The 25,365-nt window shown below is 37.2% G+C and overlaps 1 protein-coding gene across 1 annotated transcript in view; it reads left to right on the forward strand.

The window, feature by feature from the left end:
- Positions 1-25,365, forward strand: part of LOC124787768 (dynein beta chain, ciliary-like) — an 834,683-nt gene that overhangs the window by 590,294 nt on the left and 219,024 nt on the right. The window contains exons 54-58 of the mRNA XM_047254657.1: positions 1,888-2,076; positions 3,038-3,277; positions 9,416-9,649; positions 9,882-10,008; positions 18,973-19,106. Coding sequence (XP_047110613.1) covers positions 1,888-2,076; positions 3,038-3,277; positions 9,416-9,649; positions 9,882-10,008; positions 18,973-19,106 — 924 coding nt within the window. The remainder of the gene's footprint in view (positions 1-1,887; positions 2,077-3,037; positions 3,278-9,415; positions 9,650-9,881; positions 10,009-18,972; positions 19,107-25,365) is intronic.

A 25,365-nucleotide genomic window follows, 5' to 3' on the forward strand; every position in this document is an offset into this window, starting at 1 on the left:
CAGTGGAAAATATTTACGAGTTCACTGCTCACTAAATAGAAGAAATATTGAGCAAAAGGCAAAAGTAACTGATCTTTTCTCTCTACCTTTTACATTCTTCCAGCTTAGCAGTTATAACTGGGAAGAGCAGCAGTCTTGTCCGGAATGAATTAGGAAACAATGTGTAATATGTAGGTGTACACAGTGGAGATGTGCGGAACCAACACAGGAATGGAGGAGTAATGTCTAATTCGATCTATATGGCCCATAATGTACAATTGTGAAATCATGTTATCTCTGTATATAAAAGGCATTGTCTCAGCTGACTGACTGGCTATCTCACTCATGACTCATCATCACCCAGCCCAAACTACTAAGGATGGAAACTTGAAATTTGCAGATGGTGTTGAAAAACTTCAGCCATTTTTTAAGAATGAATTTTTCATCATTCCATCCCTAAGGGGGTGAAATAGGGGATGAAAGGGTTTTGAAAATATGTTGCTGCTAAGGCAATTTTGAAGCTAGATCTACAAAATTGATATTTGGCTCCTTGGTCAGAAATAAAGAAACCCTAGACAGCAATTTTGGAAATTTAACCCCTAAGAGGGTGAAATATTGGGTAAAAGTTTTTTGGAAGTAAATCACTACTGAAGAACTACTAAAGCATTTTTAAAGCCACATCTACGAAAATTGGTATTTGGTTACTCAGTTACAAATAAAGAAATATGTGTTTCAGTGTCTTTCAAAATTCAACCCCTAAGGGGGTGAAATAGGGGACGAAAAGTTTTATTTAGCACGAACACTGAAAAATGGTTTAGGGAATAGTGGATTGCCTGTAGTGGGAAAGATCTTAATGAATGGTCTCATCAAACTGTGGCCAAATACCAATTGAACCATCCAGTTCTGGAACACCTGCTCAGTGTATCTGATTGACTTTAATGGCAGCTTTGCAAGCTCTGCCAACTTCATCGTCTGCACCAACAGCAGTTTTCCTGAGCTGGACACTGCACAGATGGAAGAGTTTGTTCTCTAACAAATCTTTCATTTCCATAAGCTCACACCCCCTCCCCGCAATGCAGCCACAAATTTTGTTAATCCCTGTTTCCCACTTGACTCCACATTCAGCTCCATTCCCATCCAGTTCTACACTTTTTCTCTCACACTAGCTTCACATTTCCTACGGTATTTTTCTATTCCACCCTATCTTGTATTTTTCTTTACTTATCTCTATCTCACATTTCTGGATCATCCATCTTCCTCCTGTACCATCTTTGTTAGTATTTCTCATGATGGCTCTTCACTTTCTGCCATACTCACTTACTGTGGATGTCACCTACATATTGCACACTGGATTCATCTTCCTTGGTGTTTGTCCCTCTACTATCCAATCATGTTCAGCAGATCTATCACATTACCCAGATAGATCACTATCCATCCTAGAAAGGCTGTAGTATCAAGGCAGTGGAAGATAGCTATGACCTGTTCTATGTTGTTGTTTTGGGTAGGAGACCAGACAGCGTGGTCATCGGTCTCATCGGATTAGGGTAGGATGGGGAAGGAAGTCGGCCGTGCCCTTTCAGAGGAACCATCCTGGCATGTGCCTGGAGTGATTTAGGGAAATCACGGAAAACCTAAATCAGGATGGCCGGACGCGGGATGGAACCGTCGTCCTCCCGAATGCGAGTCCAGTGTCTAACCACTGCGCCACCTCGTTCGGTGACCTGTTCTACTAATGGTTTGCTGCCAAATGCCTCTTCTCCTCTTTTAGTAGTGGTTTGTTCCCACACAGATGTTCATTTTCATATATTTTCAGCCTTACATTGCCACATTTATTGTGCCTTCTCTACATTTAATATCTACTGTTGATTACTTGTTCAGTGATAAATGAAACATGGCATTTCTTAACAGATGGAGTTGTCAGGTTTGTACCTGAAGTCTGGGCTGAAGAATGTGGGCATAATGTTCTTAATGACAGATGCCCAAGTTCCTAATGAGCTCTTTCTCGTACTCATAAATGATATGCTAGCATCAGGTGAAGTTCCTGATTTATTCTCAGATGATGAAGTTGAGAACATCATTGGTGGAGTTCGTAATGAGGTATGATAATTGTATTCAATCTTTGCAAAGAAGAGAATAAAACATTCCTTAGCTGTAATAGTTTGAGAAATCAATTGATTATGAACTTGTAAGTTCAGTTACTGCTTTCTTAGAAGGTTATCTTCAAATGTCTTTAAATTATCTAGTACTGTCTTTTCAGTTGAAATTAATTGCATGTATGTGTCATTTTGTGTTATTTATAGTCAGAGTAAAAACATGATCAAAGGTATTAATGATGTCTCTATTTTTCTTCTATTTATTCATTTAAGAATTTGTTGATTGACCTGTGATAGATTAATCAAAAGTGATGCACAATCATCAGTCACTTCCAGTATTGTAATCATGAGAACACAGTTTCTTCATCTGGATACATTGTGATGGGCTCCATTTTCAACCAGCAATCTTTTTTATCATTTCCATTCAATAAAAATGTTGTAACAAGGAAAAATAATTTAGCAAATTTGAAGAATGAGAATATGTGACAAACACCATGAAATTTGGTTTCTGTATTAATATTTTACCACATTTCTCTATATTTGTGGTCAGTTATCAGTGATTACAAAGTAAAGAATTTGATGACGTACAGTGGATATTTAAAATTCTTATACAGATTCAAAAATATATGTACAAAGACAGCAAACATAATTGATTTTAATAACTTTTTGTTATCAAGAGCCATGCTGTCTACATCAGTGTAATATCTCTCATGTTGCTGTTATAGGGAACAACAGTTAGGTTAGACTCAGAAAAAAACAAAATATATAAAAACAGACTTCATTGGACCATATGCTTGGTGGGAAAATACTTGATGATAAAATTATTATGGGCTGCCCTTATCCTATACTGTATTAATATCCTGTTGTGACAGTAATATAAAATAAATTCTTTGACATTTTAACCATTTAAAATAAAAATAAAAGGCAATATCTGTTCATTCTCAAGCATGTGTTCTTCATTTCAGGTGAAAGGTGCTGGCCTTCTTGATACTCGTGAAAACTGTTGGAAGTTCTTTGTGGATCGTGTGCGTCGTCAGCTGAAAGTAGTACTGTGCTTCTCCCCTGTGGGTTCAACTCTGAGAATACGTGCTAGGAAATTTCCAGCTATTATCAACTCCACATCAATTAACTGGTTTCATGAATGGCCTCAGGAAGCGTTAGTGTCTGTTTCCAAAAGATTTCTTGGAGAACTTGAACCTTTGCCTGTAAGTATCAAACACGAGAAAATTATAGAATGTGTAGAGAAGTGAAGTTTAATTGCTTTCAGTTAAATGAATGATTGTAGTAACTAATTTTCACTTTTTCACAATTAAGAAATTGTAACAGGTGGAAGCTACGACCAGAAGCTATTTACTTTGTGTACCGCTCCTTTAATAATTTGATGTAAATGTCGTGTGGCTTGACTAGGGCCTCTCATTGGGTAGACCGATCGCCGGGTGCAAGTCTTTTGATTTGACGCCACGTCGACGACTTGTGCGTCGGAGAAATAATTTGATATTGAAATGTCGTTCAGTATTCTCAGCTGGAAATTCGAATGTACAATCACAATTTATATGAGTTTAGCACAGCAAACTCCACAATTGTGCAAAATACCGAGTGAGTCACTAAAACTTTACTTATCTTGGGTCACGACAATCTCCTTGATGTTGAAGTTACATTGTCAATTCCTCCAGGACAGTTTTCAATGCTGTACAGTTTTAGTATAAATAGGCTCTACTGTATTTGAAATAGAAACACTGATCATGTAACTCAGTTGTATTTATTTCATTGGATGATTAATTTCTACCAAGTGTAACATCATACTACATAATTCAAGTTACTATTTTGTAATACTTTAATAAAAAACAGGACTTTACAAACACATCTGATCTATACAGTATCAGAAAACAAAGTGCAAGCCAGGGTCTCATAATCTAAAATGGATGACACCTTAAGTAGCAATTTAGTAGTTACATTTTCCGTTATTTACGCAAACAATAGATATAAAATAATATTTACCATAAAAGAAGAGCAGATGTTTTCAAGTAAGTAAAGTCATATGGCATGAATGGGTGGGAGACCTCAAAGAGCAGTTTAAGTTGCCCAATTGGGAGGGCTTTTCCTATCCTGGGCCCCACAGGAACCTTCACTTTGCGAAGTATGAAAACTGTGTTTGTGGCTGTAATGTGTGTGTGTGTGTGTGTGTGTGTGTGTGTGTGTGTGTGTGTGTGTGGTACTGGCACCTAATGCACTCCTCTTGAAGAGCACCAAGCCCCAAAAAATGGACACATCACCATCAACAGTGTCATATTTCCATCAGATGTTAATGATTTTCATGAAAAAAAAATTCTATATTTTTGTAGTGGATCTTACTTAAGGAATTACAAATTGTGGTGTTTTCATTTAACAGTACAGGTGATCTGACTAAGTCAGTTGTTTTGGAGAGCCTAGAGAACATTAAACTTTAAATTCTATTCCTTCTGGGTGTGTCTTTTAAAGTGTTGTTTGTTACAACAACTGTGTAAAAATCCAAACAGTGTTCTAGTGTTCATAAAAGTACAAATTAGGTGTTTTTGAAATTGCTAATTATGACACACTTTAATTATTTTATATTTAGATAAGAACTTAATCCAACTTGTTTGACAAAATTTTAAGTGCAGCTCTGGTGCTCCATCTCCTAAGCACCTGAAACACTATAAATTCTTAAACTAGTAATTACTTTTTGTAATGAGCAAATTTTATAAGTTATGCGTTTCGTAACTATACATCTCGTTAATACCTGAAATAGCTTCTTAGTCTCTTACACACATTGCAGTCATTATCAAACTAGGTTGAGTGCTACTAATTTCAACTTTTTTTTCTTTTAAATATTTGCATATTTTAACCATGGCTGTAATTATGGCTTGTCAACAAACTTTGTTGTCTTTGCTGAACATTATATTTTCACATCTGTAAATTGACTGTTATGATATTGTATAGTTAAATGTATCACAGTTTGTGCTTTGAATTTTTGTATTCAAATTACAAGTGTCATTTGGTGTAACAGCACGTGGAAACTTCAAGAGAAGAGTCTGACACCCAGCAACGTGTGATTTAGTGCTCAACAACTGATCAGGTTACTTATTGCATTAATTGCTACCATGCTTAAACCATTATAGTATCCCTATTGGTACAGAATTGATAATTCACCATGATTAAAAACAAACATTTTTCACTCACAGAATAATGCAGCCAGAATTCAGTCTAATGAGGGATTTTTCAGGTAGTTCCCTGTCACTTGTGCACAGTGCACGTACCATGTCTGCCAATCATAGAACCTGACAGAGGTTCAGTCTTCTGACAGTGGCATCAGAATTCCCTGCATCTTCATTGTAATGGCCTTTGATACTTCAAAAATGTTTGCCACTCACTACAAACAAGAAAAGAGGCATAAAATACTTTGAGAGAAATGTGTGTGGTACGGAAGTTACAGCACACATTACGTTTTCATTTTAACCAAAAACCAGATGATTCTATTGATAATGTTATGATGTAAATCATAATGGTGAATTTTTTGGAGGAAGGTGTAGGACGTGGCAGCCTCATAATGATAAACCACTCCATGACTATCAAAGGAAGACATCAACAATAGGAAAAGGATAGGTTGCTACTCATCACATAAATGAGGCATTAATTTGCAGACAGAAACTATGAAAACGGCTGCTGAACATTTACACTTTCAGACAATAAGATTCTTCTTCCAAAACAGTAAACAAACACACACACAAGCACAACTCACACACAAATGGCCGCCATTCTCGGTGCAGTGTGGATGTACCTATTTCAAAAGAAGGATGTTTTTGTCCGAAAGCTTAAATTTTCAATGTCTATTTTTTTCATTGTCTCTGTCTGTGACTCAGTGCTGTATGTGGTGAGTAGCAATCTCTCGTTTTCATATTGTTGTTATTCCATCATGGACTTTCCATTGTTTAAAGAAAGAAGCCTTTATTACCTACTTTCTCTTCAAAGTAAACATCCATGGACCTTTCTGTGCTTCATAAAGATAGTTCTAGTTTAGTACCTCATAGTCTCCCAAACTGAAGCCAAAAATAGTTCTAGTTTAGTGCCTCATAGTCTCCCAAACTGACACCAAAAATGTAAGCAACTAGATACACATTCTGAAAACTCAATGGTGAAAAGTCTGAAGCAAAGCCTGATGTGAAACAGTATGTTGAATACAGATGACAAAACCAGTTTTTACCCTTGGCATGAATTCACAATGAACTAATCCTTCAAAGTAAAGTAAGGTCATCGGATTAGGGAAGGATGGGGAAGGAAATCGGCTGTGCCCTTTCAAAGGAACCATCCCGGCATTTGCCCAGAGCAGTTTAGGGAAATCACGGAAAACCTAAATCAGGACGGCCGGACACGGGATTGAACCGTCATCCTCCCAAATGCAAGTCCAGTGTCTAGCCACTGTGCCACCTTGCTTGGTCTATACTTATAAGAAACTTATATATGTAGCTGTTGTGTTGGGGAAAAGAAGAAAGAAGAGAGGTATTTAATATCATATCAACAATGAGGTCATTATAAATTGAAAACAAGCTTGAAATGTGTCAAAGGATGCTGGAGGAAATCAGCCTTGCCCTTTCAAAGATGGCATTTGCCTGGATCAATTTTCGAAAATCACAGTAAATCTAAACCTGAATGGCAGGATGCAGATTTGAATTGTTATCCTCCCAAATACGAATCCAGTATGCTAACCACTGCAGCACCTTGCTCGGCTCTTGCTGTTATGGAGAAGTGCTGCCATAGAGAACGGAATAGTTTCACAAGTCAGATGACTGTGATGTCATTAGAGCTTGTACTGCCCATCAGGTTTACAGTCAAGTGAAGGAATAGCAAGACATGTTATATCACTGGATCTGATTATGGGCAGATACTGGGTGTGCTACGAATGGTGCACTCCATCTCCAAGGACACACAACACTGAGTTTTTCACAGAATGCCTTGTCAAGGGGTATTTTGTGAGTACCTCAGTTCAAGTAAAACTACCACTGTCAGTGGCAGCTGCTGTATCAATGATAGGAGGATGTGCTTGGTATTGCAGATTGTAACAGAAGAAACACAACCCACAGTGCAGCAAATCACTCACTGTTTCATTACTGGGCTGCAATAGTTGATGATAAGTGGTATCATCCACATCCAGCTTCTTGTTATTGGGCTACAGAGATTATTACTGACATAGGATGATGGCTACTGGATGCTCTGATGTATGGAAAAAAAGTCACCAGGTTCTAAAAGTCACAGTACACATTGGTGCTCGCTAATGTAGAGTGGCAGTATACCAAAAACCACATCACGTGATGCATGTCGCTCATCAACAGGCCATCATTAATGCATGTGGTAGAGGTGCTATCACATGGGGCCTGCTTACACGGGATGAAATAGGCCCCTTACCATGTGGGGCCTGCTTACACGAGACTAAATAGGCCCCTGATACAGCTGCCAGGGTCTCTCACTAGCAAGTGACACAGGAAAGTACTGTCCAGTTATGTGCATATGTTTGTTGGCCTACAGCACATTGCATAAGATTTGAACCTGTTGCTAGACAGTGAATCACATTGTCATATGCAAACTCTTAAGAAAATTTTGAAAAACACTCCATAGGTAGTCTCACTGGATCTCATCTAGGCTACCATTGAGCAAAATGAGCATGCCATACCACAGCTCCAACAAATATTCATGTCTTGTGGGTAGTGGCTGAATGTCATTAAGTCAGTCATGTTCTGAAGTTCATGCCATATGTTTTTGTTACCACTGACATCTTGGTGGAAAGGAGTGGTACACACTAGTTGAAAGGGATGTCTAATTCTGTTGACTATTAGTGTAAACATTCATATACTTCTGTTAAAGAAATATTGGTTCATATTTTCACATGTATAGATAGTTCAGCATACTGTCAGTGTAAAAGCATTCAGACTAGTTTGAAAAGTGGTGTCCTGAGTGTGAGTGATCAAGGGGTAAGTGTGCATATTTTTTCACACAATGTAGCCGGGAACTGTTGACAAATTTTATATGATACTCATTGTCATTTATCTGTTGCAAACTTGTGCTACTGTTACCAGCTTTCAGGGATGATCATGATTGGTAAATGTTTCAATTTGAGGTATGAGGCCATGGTCTGGAAATGACGGAGTTGAAAGTTATAAGTGAAAATCATTCTCATACCTCTGACAGTGTAATATGTGTGCTGGTACTGTTGTTGGTAATATTGAAGGGTAGGCAACTTTCAGAGGTGGTAGTATGGGCCAAAACAAGAAAAATAAGTCTAGTAAAAATGCAGGCCTTAAGAGCTATGAGCACTTGTTCATCTTCAATACTGTTAAACAGGTCTCTTCTACTGCAAGCTCTTTGGTTTCCATGTTTCTGGAGGAGGTACTATGAACCAAAATAAGGAAAAAAGTCCAGTAAATATGGACTGTAAAATACAAACCTTAAGGGCCATGAGCACCTCTTCATCTTTGCTAGTGTGAAACACATCTCTTCTACTGAACAAGTAAAATTATTAAGATATGCATTTTAGAGCCCATATTTAATGGACACTTTTTTCTTGTTTTGATCCATGTTACCTTCTCCAAAAGTATGGAAACTGAAGAACTGGAAGTAGAGGAGATGTGTTTCACAGTATCGAAGGTGGACAAGTGCTCATAGCTCTTAAGGTATTCATTTTAGAGCCCTTATTTACTAGACTTTTTTTCTTGTTTTGGTTCACACTACCAACTCTGAAAGTTGCCTACCCTAAAATCTGAGCAATAAATGGTAGTGATACATGTATTTCACTATCAGAGGCATCAGAATGATTTTCCTTATAACTTTTGACTCAGTCATTTCCAGACCAGGGTCTTGAACTCAAATTGATGGATTTACCCTACTCCATAACCTCTTAAAGTCTGTAAAGTAACCAGAGAATCACCCTCTACTTACACTCTTTAAATCAGTTAGTATGTAAATAAAACTGCCTCTGTGCCACAGTTTTTTACTAGGCACAGTCCAATTGGAGGTGGTAACATATTATCTTCTTCTAGTTTATCAACTGATTTACCATCCAGTTGTATGGAGCCTTCTATTTAACGTGTGATTCAAACTATGCTGCAATTTGGCATGTTTGCATTTACTAAGTATTGTGAGAATGGAAGAACTGATAACTGACAGAAAAAGTTGTAAGACCAACCACAGATTGAACTTTAAATCTCTGAATTTTTAGTCTTGATGCAACAAGTCAACCACAGAGTCACACAATTAATCTGAGAATATGCTAGATTAATTTTGCTCCTTTAACACACATCCATTTTTAACATTTCTCTTGATTTATAAATTTTTAGCAAGAATTCCTAGAGTCTGCAGCCAGGTTCATGGCTTATGTGCACACATCTGTGAACTCTATGTCTCGGGTGTACCTGCAGAATGAGCGGCGATACAACTATACAACGCCTAAGTCATTCTTGGAACAAATTAGCCTTTATGGCAAACTCCTCTGTCAAAAAAGTGCTGAACTTCATGGGAAGATAGAACGTCTTGAGAATGGACTGGAAAAACTGAAGAGCACTGCTGAGCAGGCAAGTATACGATATGTGCATACAGTAAATAACAGGATATGGAAAAAGACAACCTTTGCATAAAATTTGAAGTTTTATGTAATATTTGTGCACTTAATTTAAGAACCAACTCCTTATTATTGCTAACATTTGTTATGGTCTTTGATAATGTTTCCTTTGATTAGTCCTTTTATTGGTATCATACAGTGTGGATTTAAAAAAAAAAAAAATATTACTGATTGTAATATCCTAGGTTGATGATCTGAAAGCCAAGTTAGCTGTTCAGGAAATAGAGCTGAAACAAAAGAATGAAGCAGCAGATGCACTGATTGAAGTTGTAAGAGTAGAGACTGAAAAAGTGTCAACAGAAAAAGCAGTTGGTGAGTAAAAAAATTAACTCTTATAAAATGATTTGTAGATATAGACTTAAAAAAAAAAAAAAAAAAAAAAAAAAAAAAAGTTGTTGGAACATACTGTATATGCATTCAAATCACAGATGCCAGTATGTCAAAAGACATAACAGTAGAACCTTAGATTCCATCCTGAAAATCAGATTGTAGTACTGTGTTATGAATTTCCAAATTCTAAAAAGAATGTACACCAATAGTGCTGAAGCCACTGTGGCTGGAAAACAGTTGATAATTTTGGAACATTTTCGCCATGTGAGCGAACCTGGCTCCCTAATCAATTGCTATGCTCTGGTTCAAGCTTCTCATAATAGCACTAGAACAACAAAAGAGATCAAACAACACTTTTCAACTTTTATTTCTGCAATAACAAACTCAGTTTTTGGCATTTTTTCGCCAAAATTTGTGACTTTTTCTTATTTCTTGTACTTTTGACAATAGTGTACTACAATTTGCTGAAAGAGAGGGGGGGGGGGGGGGGGGGGAGGGAAGGAGGAGAAAGATATAACCACATTTATATTATAGATCTAGCACTATGTGTCATTGCTAGACAGAAGAAAAGAAAACTTTAGGGATGGCAGAAGACAAGGTGTTGTAGGAGCATTATAATAACATTTAAATCTGGCATGCTGTATTTTCAAAGTGACAATGAAGTTATTGCCGTAATCCTTATTTCATTAAAATCAGAATGTATATAAAATATCCTTTCTGGGTGTACAATAATTCAGTTACCACCAACACATCTATAGTAAGAGGAGTTACATAAAGTGTACAACTTTCCAGTCTTACTAGCCTCACATATGAACATCGATAACAATGTAAATGAAAGTGAATGGTAACAAGGATAAAATATTAAGTAAGAAAATGAGTTTTGGAGCTCACCAACATATGTTTTGCTTTAACAATGATATGAAAAGTGCATGACACCATTGTAACATTACACCAATAACAGATAAACTTGTCATCACAAGCATAAGATAAGTAAAACCCACAAATCCTAAATATCACAAGCATAAGATAAGTAAAAATCACTAGTTGTAATCTTCAGATTAGAAAATAGGAACACCACTCCCATCATACTATCCCTCCCCCTCCGTGCCCCAGCCTCCTCCTTACCCCCACCCAGTTGCCACTCCCATCATGCACTGGTGCTGCTGCTCACAGTGTAGTTTCAGCTCTCTGAGACTGCAGATGTGTATGCAAGTTTCGCTTGCGTGAGTGTGTGTATGTGCGTGTTTGTATGTGTGTCTACTGCTGACAAAGGCCTTAATGGCCAAAAGCTGTGACTGTGTGAATCTTTTTACTGTGTCTATCGCGACTCAGCATCTCCACTATATGGCGAGTAGCAACTTCTCTTCTCTCATATTGTTACATTCCATCCTGGATTTTCCATTGTTTGATTTCATTTTATTTCATGATGATGCCAGTGATGTACATAATTTACATCAGATCTTCAGCAACATGCATCCTTCATTGAAGTTTACCACCAAAACAGAGACAGACAATGGGATCATTTTCTTAAATTTGAGAACTGCAATATGTAACGGTACACAACCATTCAACATGTTCAGGAAAGAAATAACTACGGATGTCATTATCACTAGTAACACATGTCATCCAGTATCTTACAAGCATGCTTTTCTATACAGTAGGACAGATAGAGTTACCAGACTTCCTTTGTCAGAACAATGTGTAGTGGAAGAACTTAACACTTTAAAGTATATAGGTCTGAAGAACAGGTATGATTCACAGCTAGTAGATAAACTATAGAACAAAAAATTAAAGCCCAGAGACAAAATTGAGAAATATGAAATTACTTCAGAAGAAGTTATTGCGGAACCAGAACCTAAGTATGCTGTTTTACTGTATTTTGGCAATGTCTCAGACAAGATAAAACAAATTTTTAAAAGAAGCAATATTACTTTGGCATTTCAGACTGAGAGGGGGGTTAGGAATGAAAATGTAACAACATACTGAACAAGGATCTATTTGTTATCAATCTGGTATTTACGGTATGAATTGCTTACAGTTAAGATTTATATTGGCCTAATAGGTAGAAAATAAATTATGAACAAGGTTTAAAGGGCACACATATCTGAGCAATTCATATGCATTTGGTATGCACCTAAAACCATACCATCACACCATGGGGAACATCTCTGATCAAATGCAGGTATTACACAGAGTATATAAGAATGTTATTGTGAACTTATTGGAGGAAACTGAAATATTTGCAGGGATGATTGTACACCCATAAAGAATACTAAATGAATGAACTGATTCAAGAATTAAAAATTATCTCATCAACTTTATTGATGTCTTTTAGAAAATAGGATGCAAGGATTAATTGTAAAGTTTGTTTACTAGGACGGAATCTTGTAATCTTCCATTCCAACAGCTTTTCTTCTTTCTGTTTTGTGTTGACAGTAGGATTATATAGTAGTATAAATTGTTGTCATATTTACTTTGTTATTGTTGCTTCCTGAATGTGACAGCTGACCATAACTGTGTTAGCATATTTTTCTGTTTTAGAATTTGAAGTTTAGGACTTGTGATTTTTACTTACCTTATGCTTGTGATGACTACAACTTCTGGTTTTTAATCATCTTATGCTTGTGATAGCAATTCATATGTTTTTAGTGTAATAGTTATAACAGTGCCACATAATTTTTGTATTATTATTAAAATTTAAGTTGGTGAGTTTCTCAGCTCATTTTCCTTACTTAACATTTTACCAATGTACACCATTCACTTTCGTTTTTATGGATAGTTATATGTGAGGGTAGTAAGACTGATAAGTTGTACCCTTTGTATTACTCCTTGTACTATAGATGTGTTGGAGGAAACTGAATTATTCACAAGGATGATTCTACATCCAGAAAGGAAACTTGATGTATATACTGATTTTAATGAAATAAGAACTACCTCAATAACTTTGTTGTAACTTCGAAGGTATAGGATGCCAGATTTAAATGTAATTTTCATGCTACTACAACATTTTGTATTCTACCATCCCTATAGTTTTCTTGTCTTCTGTCTTGTGATGACACATAGGGGTAGATCTTTAATATAAATGTTGTTATATGTTTATTCCTTTTTGTTGCATCCTATATTCTAAAAGATGTCAACAAAGTTGTTGAGATAATTTTTAAATCAGTTTATTCATTTAGTATTTTCTATGAGTGTGCAATCATCCCTGCAAATAATTCCATTTCCTCCAATAAGGGGATTATGACCTGCATTTTCTACTTACCGTGTGGTGTTGACATATTATGCCTGATGTGAGCTATAATAATTACAACTATATCACTCATTTTGTATATTGTTACAACAATAGTGGTTAGTTTTATAGTTCATTTTCTTCTCTTACTTAACACTTTACCTAGAATTCTTTTTAGGGTCTCACCATATATGTGGATAAATTGGTGTGCAAGTAAACATAAAGGGTACTGCTTGTGCCCTTTGTGTTTACTTTATGTTTGTAAGATATTTGTTCTTAGTCATCAATTGTATTGTAGAAACCAAACTCTCCTGCAAAAATAAAATAATAAAATAAAATTAGCCCTGACTTCTATTTTAATCTTTCACTTAAGATGCAGCATAGTATTTTATGTAAATGTGTTTTACATTTTGACCTTGTAATCTTTGATGTCTTCAAGTATGTTCAATGTTGTAGTATCTTTGTACTCCATGGTGCTTGACCATGATATTGTGACTATATGTAATTCTGTTATTGACTATACTGAGCCTATTTAATGTCTTCATTTGTAAGGATTAGTACTTGCATTTCACACAGTTATTGTGTTCAGAGTTGTCCTGCTTAACTGTAATTATATACCTCAAATTTTAAAGAATGTGTGTTGTGTAATGTTCATAAAGTTGTGGAGGCATCAATGGTGACAAGCAAGGCGTGTGGTGGGAGTGAGCGGGCACAAATTTCAGATGAAATAGGAAATGGTTGATGTCTTTAATGTAGGAAAGTAGTCTTTATACTGTTGGTTGCAGGTTTTGATCAACTAAGGCAGATATATGATTGGTGGATGCCCTGAAGACAGTTACTATGGGACACCAGCGTGGTTGTGTTTGTGGAAGAACCTTCTAGTAAACAGTATTGGTTAAAAACAGTCTTGGTTGTAATTTTATTTTATTTTATTTTTCAACAATGCGTTTCGCCTTATTTAGGTATCTTCAGGTTATCTAAATAGAAAACAGAGAACAAATACATCTATTTAAGAATCGCGATTGTGTTGTGCAGACTTGGATACCTTTTAAGCATGTATAAACAGATCACTTATTGAAAGAGCAAATATCTTAATTTGGTATTTCTTAATAATCCTTTAGTCAGTGTAGCCAAAGGGCATCATCGAATATATCAGGCCAACATCACCTTCGTTAAACTCAGTCAAAACTAGAAATATAAAATAGTACAATCATTACCTTTTCTAGATGGACACGAGAGGCACCAAGATCTGCATAACGCGTTCCTGTTCACAGGAGTGAGTAACAGTAAGATGGGGGCTCAGCTAGTAAGCATAATGCGCCACAGTGTCGTGTGCCAGTACTGAAGCCTAATACAGAATCACCTCAAGAGGTGGCGCTGCGATGCAGCAGCGATTAAAAATGAGAGATCGTAAACTGTATACACATACCCACTAAAACTTTATAAATGTAATGCACATAAAACATTGATAAGATGGAATTACTAGGGGCAACACCTGTGCAAAATTTTGATGAAGTAAAATATAAATGAAGGCAGTAAATTTAAAATGAGAAAACAAGTTGTTTAATACAACACACAGATGCAGTACATAAACAGATTTTGCGTATTATATACCACTAGAATGAGAACATCAAAAACACAGGACCGTAATTTCAAATAAAGAGGCCACCCATTTAACACTCAATACTGAATCATTCGGAGCTAGAACATCTAGCAAGAAGACTTTTTTTTATAAAATACAAGTAAAATTATTAGGCTTCAAAAATACACACCAACGTGGAAGATAGACGTTATGCGGGTAAACCCCCCCCCCCCCCCCCCCCCCCCCCCCCCCCCCCCCCTACCCCACCACCCCCTCATTTTCTTATATCTACATGGAAATGAGTAAAATGCGTCATCATTTAAAGGGACAAACTCACAAGTATCCTATTTGAGTAAAAAAAACCTAATGGCCTTGCTAAGAAGACGACATGAAACCAGAGAGGAACAGGGCTGATATTAGGCAGAACTACGAGAGCTCCAGGATTACATTAATAACACTGATTTCATAACTTCTAAAAAGGCCTGATTGTCACCATATATTTGTCCATTAAGGAGAGACAAATCTTTGTCTTCCATATGCCTAAATATTTCAATTTCTTCCAAAATGTTTCACTTCTTACCCTTTTGTGCAAAATGCAAAATCTTAAGATTTTGTACTTGTGGAGGACTGGTGGCCACTGGCTTTAAGGTGTTGGGCAAAGGCAGAGCTCTGTTTTACCTGTCCCCATCTATTAAGAAGATGTTCTTGCAATCTAATTTTGAAGGTTCTGCCTGTTTGTCCAACATATCCTGCATTACAATCGCGACACTCCAGCAGATATACCCCCGATGCCAAAAGGTTGTTCTTTTTAGGTGATTCATTATGTATATACATAAACTGGAGATTGGTAGCTGCGGAAAATACTATACAAGAGCCCACTCCCTGGAAAAGTTTTGCCAGTTCATAACTAAAATTGCACATAAATGGCAAGGAAATGTAAATGTGCTCCGCGACAGAAGGTGCATCGGGTGAACTCTGAAGGGGCATCATTGTTTTGTCTTGGTATATCTTATCAACGAGCGCAACACTGTAGTCATTATTACGGTCGATATACTTTAGATTGTCAAGTTCCCTATTAACTGTGTCTTCAGATAATGGCAGTTCGCATAGACGCGTGATCATAGCTCTAAAAAAACTAATCTAATGCTGGTGTGGATGGCAGGAAGAAGCATGAATAATAGCATCTGTGGTCGTGGCTTTCCTAAAGGTATCTATGGATACCTTGTTATCTAGTGGTATATGATACGAAAAATCTGTTTATGTACTCCATCTGTGTGTTGTATTAAACAACTTGTTTTCTCATTTTAAATTTACCGCCTTCATTTATATTTTACTTCGTCAAAATTTTAGGATAAGTTAAGCTCAGGTGTTGCCCCTAGTAATTCCATCTTATCAATGTTTTATGTGCATTACATTTATAAACATTTAGTGGGTATGTATATACAGTTTACGATCTCTCATTTTTAATCGCTGCTGTGTCACAGCGCCACCTCTTGAGGTGATTCTGTATTAGGCTTCAGTACTGGCACACGACGCTGTGGCGCATTATGCTTACTACCTGAGCCCCCATCTTACTGTTACTCTCTCCTGTGAATGGGAACGCATTATGCAGATCTTGGTGCCTCTCACATCCATCTAGAAAAGGTAATTATTTTACTATTTTATATTTCTAGTTTTGACTGAGTTTAATGAAGGTGATGTTGGCCTGATATATTCGACGATGCCCTTTGGCTGCACCGACTAAAGTATTCTTAAGAATTACCAAATTAAGGTATTTGCTCTTTCAATAGGTGATCTGTTTATATTTTCAATAGGTGATCTGTTTATACATGCTTATAGGTTATCCAAGTCTGCACAACACGATCGCGATTCTTAAATAGATGTATTTGTTCTCTGTTTTCTATTTAGATAACCTGAAGATGCCTAAATAAGGTGAAACACGTCATTGAAAAATAAAAAAAAAAAAATAAATAAAATTGCAACCAAGACTGTTTTTAACCAATACTGTTAAGCACTGGTTTGCTGTTATGCCACATATGGACTGGAAGAAATTCCTTCTAGTAAACAACAGTACTTACATTTTGGCAGTTGTCATCCTTTCCATGTTAAACATTCCCTTCCATACACCCTTGGCATTTGAGACAAAAGCATCTCAAAGGTGGTAAAAAATTCTAGAAAACTGCAAGGTATCTTTAATGTAGGATACTTTTCAGATGCTTGCCCATATGTCTGACCACCTGTGGAGCACCGTCCAACCAGATAAAGATATCCATTTACGGGCTGACTGTAACTGCTGCCAACAACAAATCTGACATGGCTCAGAGGTCCACAAGTGGTAACAGAAAACCATAGAAAGTTGAGTGAGCTAAGACAGAAAGGGAAAGACCACCTTTACACTAAAAAAAAATAAAAAGGAGTAACTGACTTCCCATGGCAGAAATGACCAGGAAATGAGACGAGGGGGGAGGACAACATTACCCTCATTTAGACATCAATTTTATATTGTGTAAATTATAATCTTGTCAGAGTAGTGAGGCATTGTTGCTATTATATGAATTAAATTATATAACACAAATAATACTCAAATTTGTGGACAAATGCTTTTCAAATTATATATTTCTCTGAACTGCAATTGCAATTGAAGTTATACCAAAACTGGTTTAAACAAATTACTGGTGTCTTAAGAACTGTATATTTTATTGTTATTATTATAATCAGAGGTGTAAGTGAGACATTAAAAGTACGTAGGTGGGACAGCAATTTAATTTTGGGAAAGGGGAGGGAGGAGAGAGACTGTAGCAAACTGCTACACCCCCTATCCTCCACAGAACAGAACCCTGAATCCACACTGCATGGAGAAAATAACTACCAGCTCTTAAACATTTAATTTACAGAGTTTCTGTTTCCTTCCAGCTACGTAGTTCTTTCTCTCTCTCTCTCTCTCTCTCTCTCTCTCTCTCTCTCTCTCTCTCTCTCTCTTTTAGCTCATACAGGAAGGAAAGAGGGAAGGAAGATTAGGGTTTAGATTCTGTCTACATGGAATTTTCAGAACATTTAGATTTTATTCCATGAGGCCATGATACTCACTGACTGAAAAAGCCAGTTCCTCTTTCACTTTAAGAGCAAATTTATGTCAATTGTATGTTCTTTTAGTGAGACCACCCATGTGCTTCATGTGTTGCAACAAGTGTCACTCCACATAATTTTATGCACTGAAGATGTAAGGCAGCAGATATGCAACACTATATTTGTCACACAACTATTTTTAGCCTTCCCACACATCTTAGGGATAGGGACAATCTACATTTAGCAAACAAACAACGCCTGTGGCCAATATAACAGGAATTTCATCCTTAAACTGAAGTAAAATGAAATATAAAACCAATCATAAAAATAGCACACAGAAAAATACATTAATCCGTGCATTATGACTATGACTCACTTTGTTGTAGTGATGCATGTGTGTTGTCACAGACAAGCAACCGGTCTCAGTGACAATGATGTAGGCTGCAACCACAGGAGACTATTGCAAGCAATAGTAATTAGCTGTACTGTAATATTGTTATGTAGAATGTTCACTCTTCTTGCAGTGTGATTTCAGGTTAACATCTGAATGGTTATGAGGGTGGATGGCTGTTGGTTGGCATGTGGTTGTCACTACAGATAAATATATGACAGTTTTGGCAGAAATATGATCTGAGAAGAAAAGTTGTACCTCTGCATCACAAGAGTAGCATATTGAGAGAGAATATTGATTCACAACCTGCTTTACTTTATATTTGACATAGCTAGAAAACAACACCGTATTTAAAATATGGAAAGCTGCTATTCCTTAAGGAGGTCACAGTTTACCATTTGTAGTATTCACCTCATGTGTGCCTTTTTGTACATAATGTTATATCACCTGTATACTGTAAATGTAAAATTTGTTTTGCTATGGTTGTTCCCCCTGCTGTTGTGCTATGGATGTTTGTATGGAGAACTATATTTGTATCAACATTTCTATTTGCTTCTCGTTTAACAATACTCCATTCTGTATTAGCATTATCCTTGGAATAAAAAAAAATTAGATGTATGTAGGGCATTTTCTAAACAACACACAATTTTTGATATAATAACTACTGTACATTTTCAGCCGATGAGGAGGAGCAAAAAGTAGCATGTATTGCAGAAGAGGTGACCAAAAAACAGCAGGACTGTGAAGAAGACTTGGCTAAAGCTGAGCCAGCCCTTACAGCTGCACAAGAGGCTCTTAACACTCTGAATAAGGTAAGAAGTTTAGTAATGGGGCTGTAATTCGTTTCTTAAGCTATTGTAATAGTATGTATTGTGTCTGTTGGGTTTTATATGTTCACAGTATTTTGCTGAGTATTAACTGCATTTCTCAAAAGACAAAAACATCCACGTAAAAGGTGAGGTACAGACGAAACATACAAGTTCATTATTGAATTGAGGCAGTGCTGTACAATGTCAGAAGAGCTCTGATGGTGGGCTTGCGAGGTGGATTTGGTGCAGGCAGAGTATATTAAAAAATGCATTCTACCTTCACCAAATCTTCCTCACAATTCTGCTGTCAGTCACAGACTTTAAGAAAGGGTACTCTCACATGTAAGCTTAACAAAGTAACAATTTGTCAACAAGAAATTAATTAACCTGCATAAAAAAGTCAAATTTTGTAATTCAGAATCATTATATGAAACTATGAAAAAAGTGGCTGTGATTTGTGTAATTGTGTAAGGAACAATGTGTGTTCAGTTGTTGAAAAGTATTCTATATTTTGATACATGAAGACTCTGGAACCATATCTAAACAAAAGTTAATACATTTTTGTAAGTAAAATTGTAACAATCTCTAAACAAAACTGAATGCATTTCTGTAAATGAAATTGTAACAATCCGTTAAGACATGAAGTATTGTAATGGGAAGTCTAGGATGTAATATAAATGTCTACATGAGAATGAATCACTGTGCATCTAACAGAGGACACAATGAGCAATACATACACACACACAAAATCACCACCACTATAACCACTACCACCACACTCCAGGCACTGCACGGATCAAATGGGATGAATGGTAGTCTCAGATGGAATGATGAATGAGTGGATAAGATATGGAAGAAATGTGGGCTGGAGTAGCTGGAGAGAGAGAAGCATAGCAGGGGAAAAGTTAAATAAGATTGTGAAAATGTGGAACACATGAGTGTGCCAGAAGTGGCTGAAAAAAATATGGTGGGTGGAATAATGTGGAAGAACATCATGTGTGATAGAAAGGGAATACAGGTGGATTAGTATTGGGTAGGAAAGTACTAGCATGAAGTGTGAAGTTGGTATTGGGCAGAGTGACTGAATATTGTTTTGGGGAGGGAGTGGAGGTTGAAGCAGATGGATTATGGGGCTATCAGAAATTGAGAGCAGCAGGATTGAATAAGGAAAGCATGTGTTGAAATAACAGTTCCAATCTGTGATCTGTGCAATACAGAAATGTCCGTGGTAGGGGCAGAGGATGAAGGATTCGTGTTTACTGAGTTTGGAACCAGCTTCTGAAGCCAGCCACATTATATTGAGCTGCACTCTATAGCCCAGCAGTCCTTATAGAGACACACTACGAGGTACTGTTCATGCTTGATGGTATAGAGACAATGTGCAATGGGGATGTTAGCATAAAGGAATGTATACCAGCTGTGGCAGAGTAAAGGTGGTGAAGGAACAGCAAATGAAGGGAACTGGTAGAAGAAGTTGTTTGTGCTTTGGTGGATGCTGTGGTGGTATCTTTTTAGTGGAAGAAGTTATTTGTCTCTCTATGGAGGAGGATACTTTGTGAATGATGTGTAAACATGTTGGGTTGTAGCTGGAGCTGTTGATTTAAATGAATTTAGCGAGCATATAGAAAGTGGGAGTTCAAGGAGTAGTGGTGACTTTGGAATGAGACAGACTTAGAGAAGAGATTTTTGGATGGGCCAAGATATTTGAGAAGCACAGCACTTCTGTAATGACAGTGCTGCAACAGGGCATGTATATGGGTGTGTCCATCAGCTTACTACATCCTCCTCCCCCCATTCTCTGTCCTATATCAGGTAATCTGCAATTCTTGAGAGTGGTGAAACTTTTATCTGTAGAAAGCTCGATCAGGTGGTGGATGCAATGTCCTTCTGAGTTAGTATGCTCTCATTGGGGAGGAGTCAAAGGAAGTAAGGTGAAATGAGGTTGGAGGTTAGAATCATGGAAAGTAGTGGGTAGTTGGGTTGGAGCAAGAAAAACACATGAGGTGTTGTTCACTTCTGGTTTCAATCTGATTTCCTTCAAATTAATTAGTCACCAACAATACCTTCATCTGGATGGGTCCAACTCATTTAATGCCAGAAAGTCCATCCCACACATTTTGGTTACTCATAAATGCCAAACCTACAGTGGTGTGCAGTTCTTCCTCCAATATTCTGGAAATTGAATTCATGCTTTCACCATTCAATATTACCCTGCCCATCTTGTCTAGAAACAGATTTCTCATGTATCACCTGGATACATATTCTAAGCTTCTCACATGTCAGTTGGTGAGACACAGAGAAGTGCTGCCTTTGGCACTCAAATCTACTCAGCACTGGAACAACTATGTCATGTTCTTTCCAGGATTTAAGCTACACCTCTTGCCTTGAAATGAGGAATATCTTTACTAAAAGCCTTTTGTCCTTTCCACATTGGTATTCTCCAAACAGGCCAATCTAAATGATATTCTTGTCAATCCCCATATCACTCAAGCTCCCAAGCCAGTGATCCATGTAACAAATCCAAGTGGAAGATCCAGATACGTCTACAGTCACTGTAAACTATTATAGCTTAATTAATGATTTTTCTACTCCATTAGAGGAATGCTTATCTTTCAAAATATCCAAAACAGCCACCAACTTCACTACAACAGCTTTTCTGCACAGAGTAGGCAAAGACTGTCCCCTAGCATATTCTGCATCAACAAACCCTTTGTCACTATAAACCAGCTATTTGTCTGTAATTGTGTTCGTTGATCCATAGAAAATAATTCTCAGTATTTATCACATCTATAAATTAATTTTTTTATATTTGTAACAGTAACATGGCCTTTGTTGGAAATGGAACTTACTCACACATATTCACACATACATAACTCACATAAACATTGCCACAGTCTCTGGCTGCTGAGGCCTCAACAGCCAGAGACTGTTGTCATATGTGTGTGTGTGTGTGTGTGTGTGTGTGTGTGTGTGTGTGTGTGTGTGAGACAATTCTTTTTGTTGTGCACATCTGCGACTCAGCATCTCCACTGTATGGTGAGTAGCAACTGTCCTTTTGATAATATTGTTGCATTCCACCCTCGTCCTGGATTTTTCATTGTTGAATTTTTTTGATATTTGATCATTTTTGAAAAATGTAACCACATTCCAATAAACAAAGATAGGAAATGGCCTGTTCATTAGATTTTAATGTATAAACATTGGCCAACATAATAAAACAAAGTATTGTAATCTTTTGGACAAGATCTTCTTTCACCCAAAGAAAAGAGGTAAAGAACGTGAAGTTTCTGGGGTCAGGGATTAGAAGGGACAGCATTTTTCTTTAGAACAAGTTACCAAGTGGGTAGTTCTGAGGTACTGGTGTTTATATGAAGAATTAAATTTCACACCCTTAATGTATGAAGTATTTAGGGCACTTCAACATAATATTTCACGCTGTGAGTCTGCTCAGAGGCTGTCTGTGTACCATCTTTCCATTCAGTTATGTGACCATTACAAAGATACACAAAGCCGGGTTAGGTCAGCTGGTATCTGGTACACATAATCTCATAGCTGTCTCTTTAATAAATAGGCTCTTTGGAGTGATTAAAACTTATGTAGATAATTGTCATAGGCTACACAAGACGAGTTTTATAGAGGATAAAGCCACAAGAATAAGCACACCCTTTAATAACAGCCTCATCTGTGAAGAAGAGAGACTGCCACATAGAGCTGAAGCCACTCATTGATGATTAGATCCCTAGCATTACCAGATTGCCAGGTGGCTAGTTGCTCTGTTTTACTCACTGTTTAAAAATCCTCAGGCATTTGCTCCGGGATTAAGATTAAGTGATATTGTGGTCTACTCATGGTGTAGTAGGGTGTCCGAGTGTTTGTCAAAGGAGGAAAGTATGTATGCAGTTCTATGAACATGACTGTTGTCTTCTTGGAAGATGGGAGTGTTCATAGCACACTCATCATGAAAATGTAGATGAAAGGGCTACACTTACAAAAAATATTGAAATAAACATCTTGGTTCATGTTCACAGAAATCTAAATGAGTAGGCCCATGTCGTGGTAGGACCTCCTCAAACCTGAACCACACACTGCAGGGTAAATTCTACATTGGGGAGCTGGTGCACTCGACACCTTTCATCATTTGAAGAGAGGCTAAATTGCTCTTTGTCAGACTGCATTACTTGCCCCCAATCAGCTGCTATCCAGTTTCTGCATTGTCTGGGTAATTTGAGAGGCTAAGACTTCTTATGGTTCTGTGAGAAATGGCCTTTTCATTGGTACACGACTCCTGATGTACATTGTATGCAGTTTCCTGTGCACTGTTAGCTCAAAAACTGTCCAAGGTGGCTCTGCATCACTAACAGCAAAAATTCCTGATGACTCTATAACCAATTATCATTTATTTGTCACTGATCCATGTCAATTAGGATCATTTTTACAACACTACCCTTACACCACATTACATGGCTTCGAGTATCTTGTAGAGGTGTTGGACGATCCGTATTGATTCACCAAGAAATCTAGCTACATTATTCGCAATGTGGTCATGGGCATATCCAAATGTGATCTCTCCTTTCTGTCATTTTTTCATGTCTCCATGTTGAACCATCTTACTGCGTTGGCCTCATAAAACCATCTGGCACGTGACATACCACATCACTGCCATGGTGTTGGTCAGAAATGGAGAGTAACATGACTGTCTGGTACCAATTCTACACCTCTTGCAGCACTAAATAGAGAATATTTTGTCGATAGAGACTGTGAAACCAGGCAGAGAAGTGGGCAGAGTCCTGTTGACAATTCTGTAAGTTATGAGCTCTTGTCATCCTTGTAAATTCCAGCATTACTGTCGTCCATTATCATGCAGTGTCATTGTGCAATAAACTCAAGATGTGAGAGATTCTCACAGGGACATGTGGCAAACTGTTGTCATTGGAATGCTGTGTTAGTAGACTTTCATAGCAATAGCACATCATTTTTCAAACTCTGTAAGCTTTTTGCACTTTTGTCATGGTTAACTTGGAGCATAGCTCTGTGAGAAAGCACTACTTTGCGTTGAAAGTAGTAAAAAAAAGAACCAAAGCCTAAATATTCACTGGTCATGTACAAAATATGCTTGATCAAATATGAATCCATTTTTTATTTTATTTTTCCAAACAATTGAAAGCCCAGCATGGAATAACAATGATACTATGAAAAAGATAGATTGTTTCTCACCATGTAGAGGAGACACTGTCCCACAGACAGGCACAACAAAAAGACATCTACATATTTTAGCTTTTGGTCAAAAGGCTTTCTTCTCAAGAAGAAAACTCACACACATCTGCAGAAGCACAAATCACACAGATGTGTGTGAATTGCGTTATGTGTGTGTTTCAGAAGGAGGCGTTTTGGCTAAAAGCTAAAACGTATAGCAATCTTTTCGGTGTTTCTGTCTGCGACTCAACTCTTCCCTTGTATGGTAAGTGACAACCTATCCTTTTCATAATATTATTTATACTTTTTAATTACTGGTAATGAACCTTTACTTTTGTAAAATGATGAATTCATAGCTGTATTACAAATGTAATATGTTTGCAGGGATGCTGGATTTGATTATAATATATGAACATATCGTTTGGTAACAGGCACACTTAAGGCCAGGTGACAGTGTTGCATGTACAAATATTATAAAATCTGTAATGCACCAAGCTAGAAATGGCTTATTGTCTTTCTTCATAGAGGTAGTATGTTTGTTACTCCTTCACACTGAAGTGGCTGGAGATAGCCTGTACCCGAACATTAACACGTAGGCTACAATTTATTCTGAAAAGATTCAGTGTTCCCATGGGTGAATAATGTGACTAAAAAGTCATTCATGAAAGTTAACTATCAAATGAATGCATTAAATTTAGTGTTGAGATATTGGCACCCAAGTATGAATTGGTGTGAAACATCATTAAAAAAATCATTGATCAAGTACCTGGTGAGATAACCACCTACTGGTCGGTCAATACTGTGATGATAAGTAACGAAGTATCTATGTAACCTGTAGATTTTTTAAACTCATTAGAGCTGTCGGGGTGCATCCCTTAAGTTGGAGCCGAAGGTGGGTGTGTCTGTCATACTGATGCATAACCTGGGTGCACCAGGCGTGCCGTGCAGACCACCATCATCACTGGCAGAACCAAAGGATGGACTGTATTGATACCACAAATTCCTATCATCTCAACAAACTTGCCTTTCTAGTTTAAACACTTGCAGTTTCCCTTGTAAGTGATAAGGT

The sequence above is a fragment of the Schistocerca piceifrons genome, chromosome 3 (assembly GCF_021461385.2).
Source record: "Schistocerca piceifrons isolate TAMUIC-IGC-003096 chromosome 3, iqSchPice1.1, whole genome shotgun sequence".
NCBI classification, from domain to species: domain Eukaryota; kingdom Metazoa; phylum Arthropoda; class Insecta; order Orthoptera; family Acrididae; genus Schistocerca; species Schistocerca piceifrons.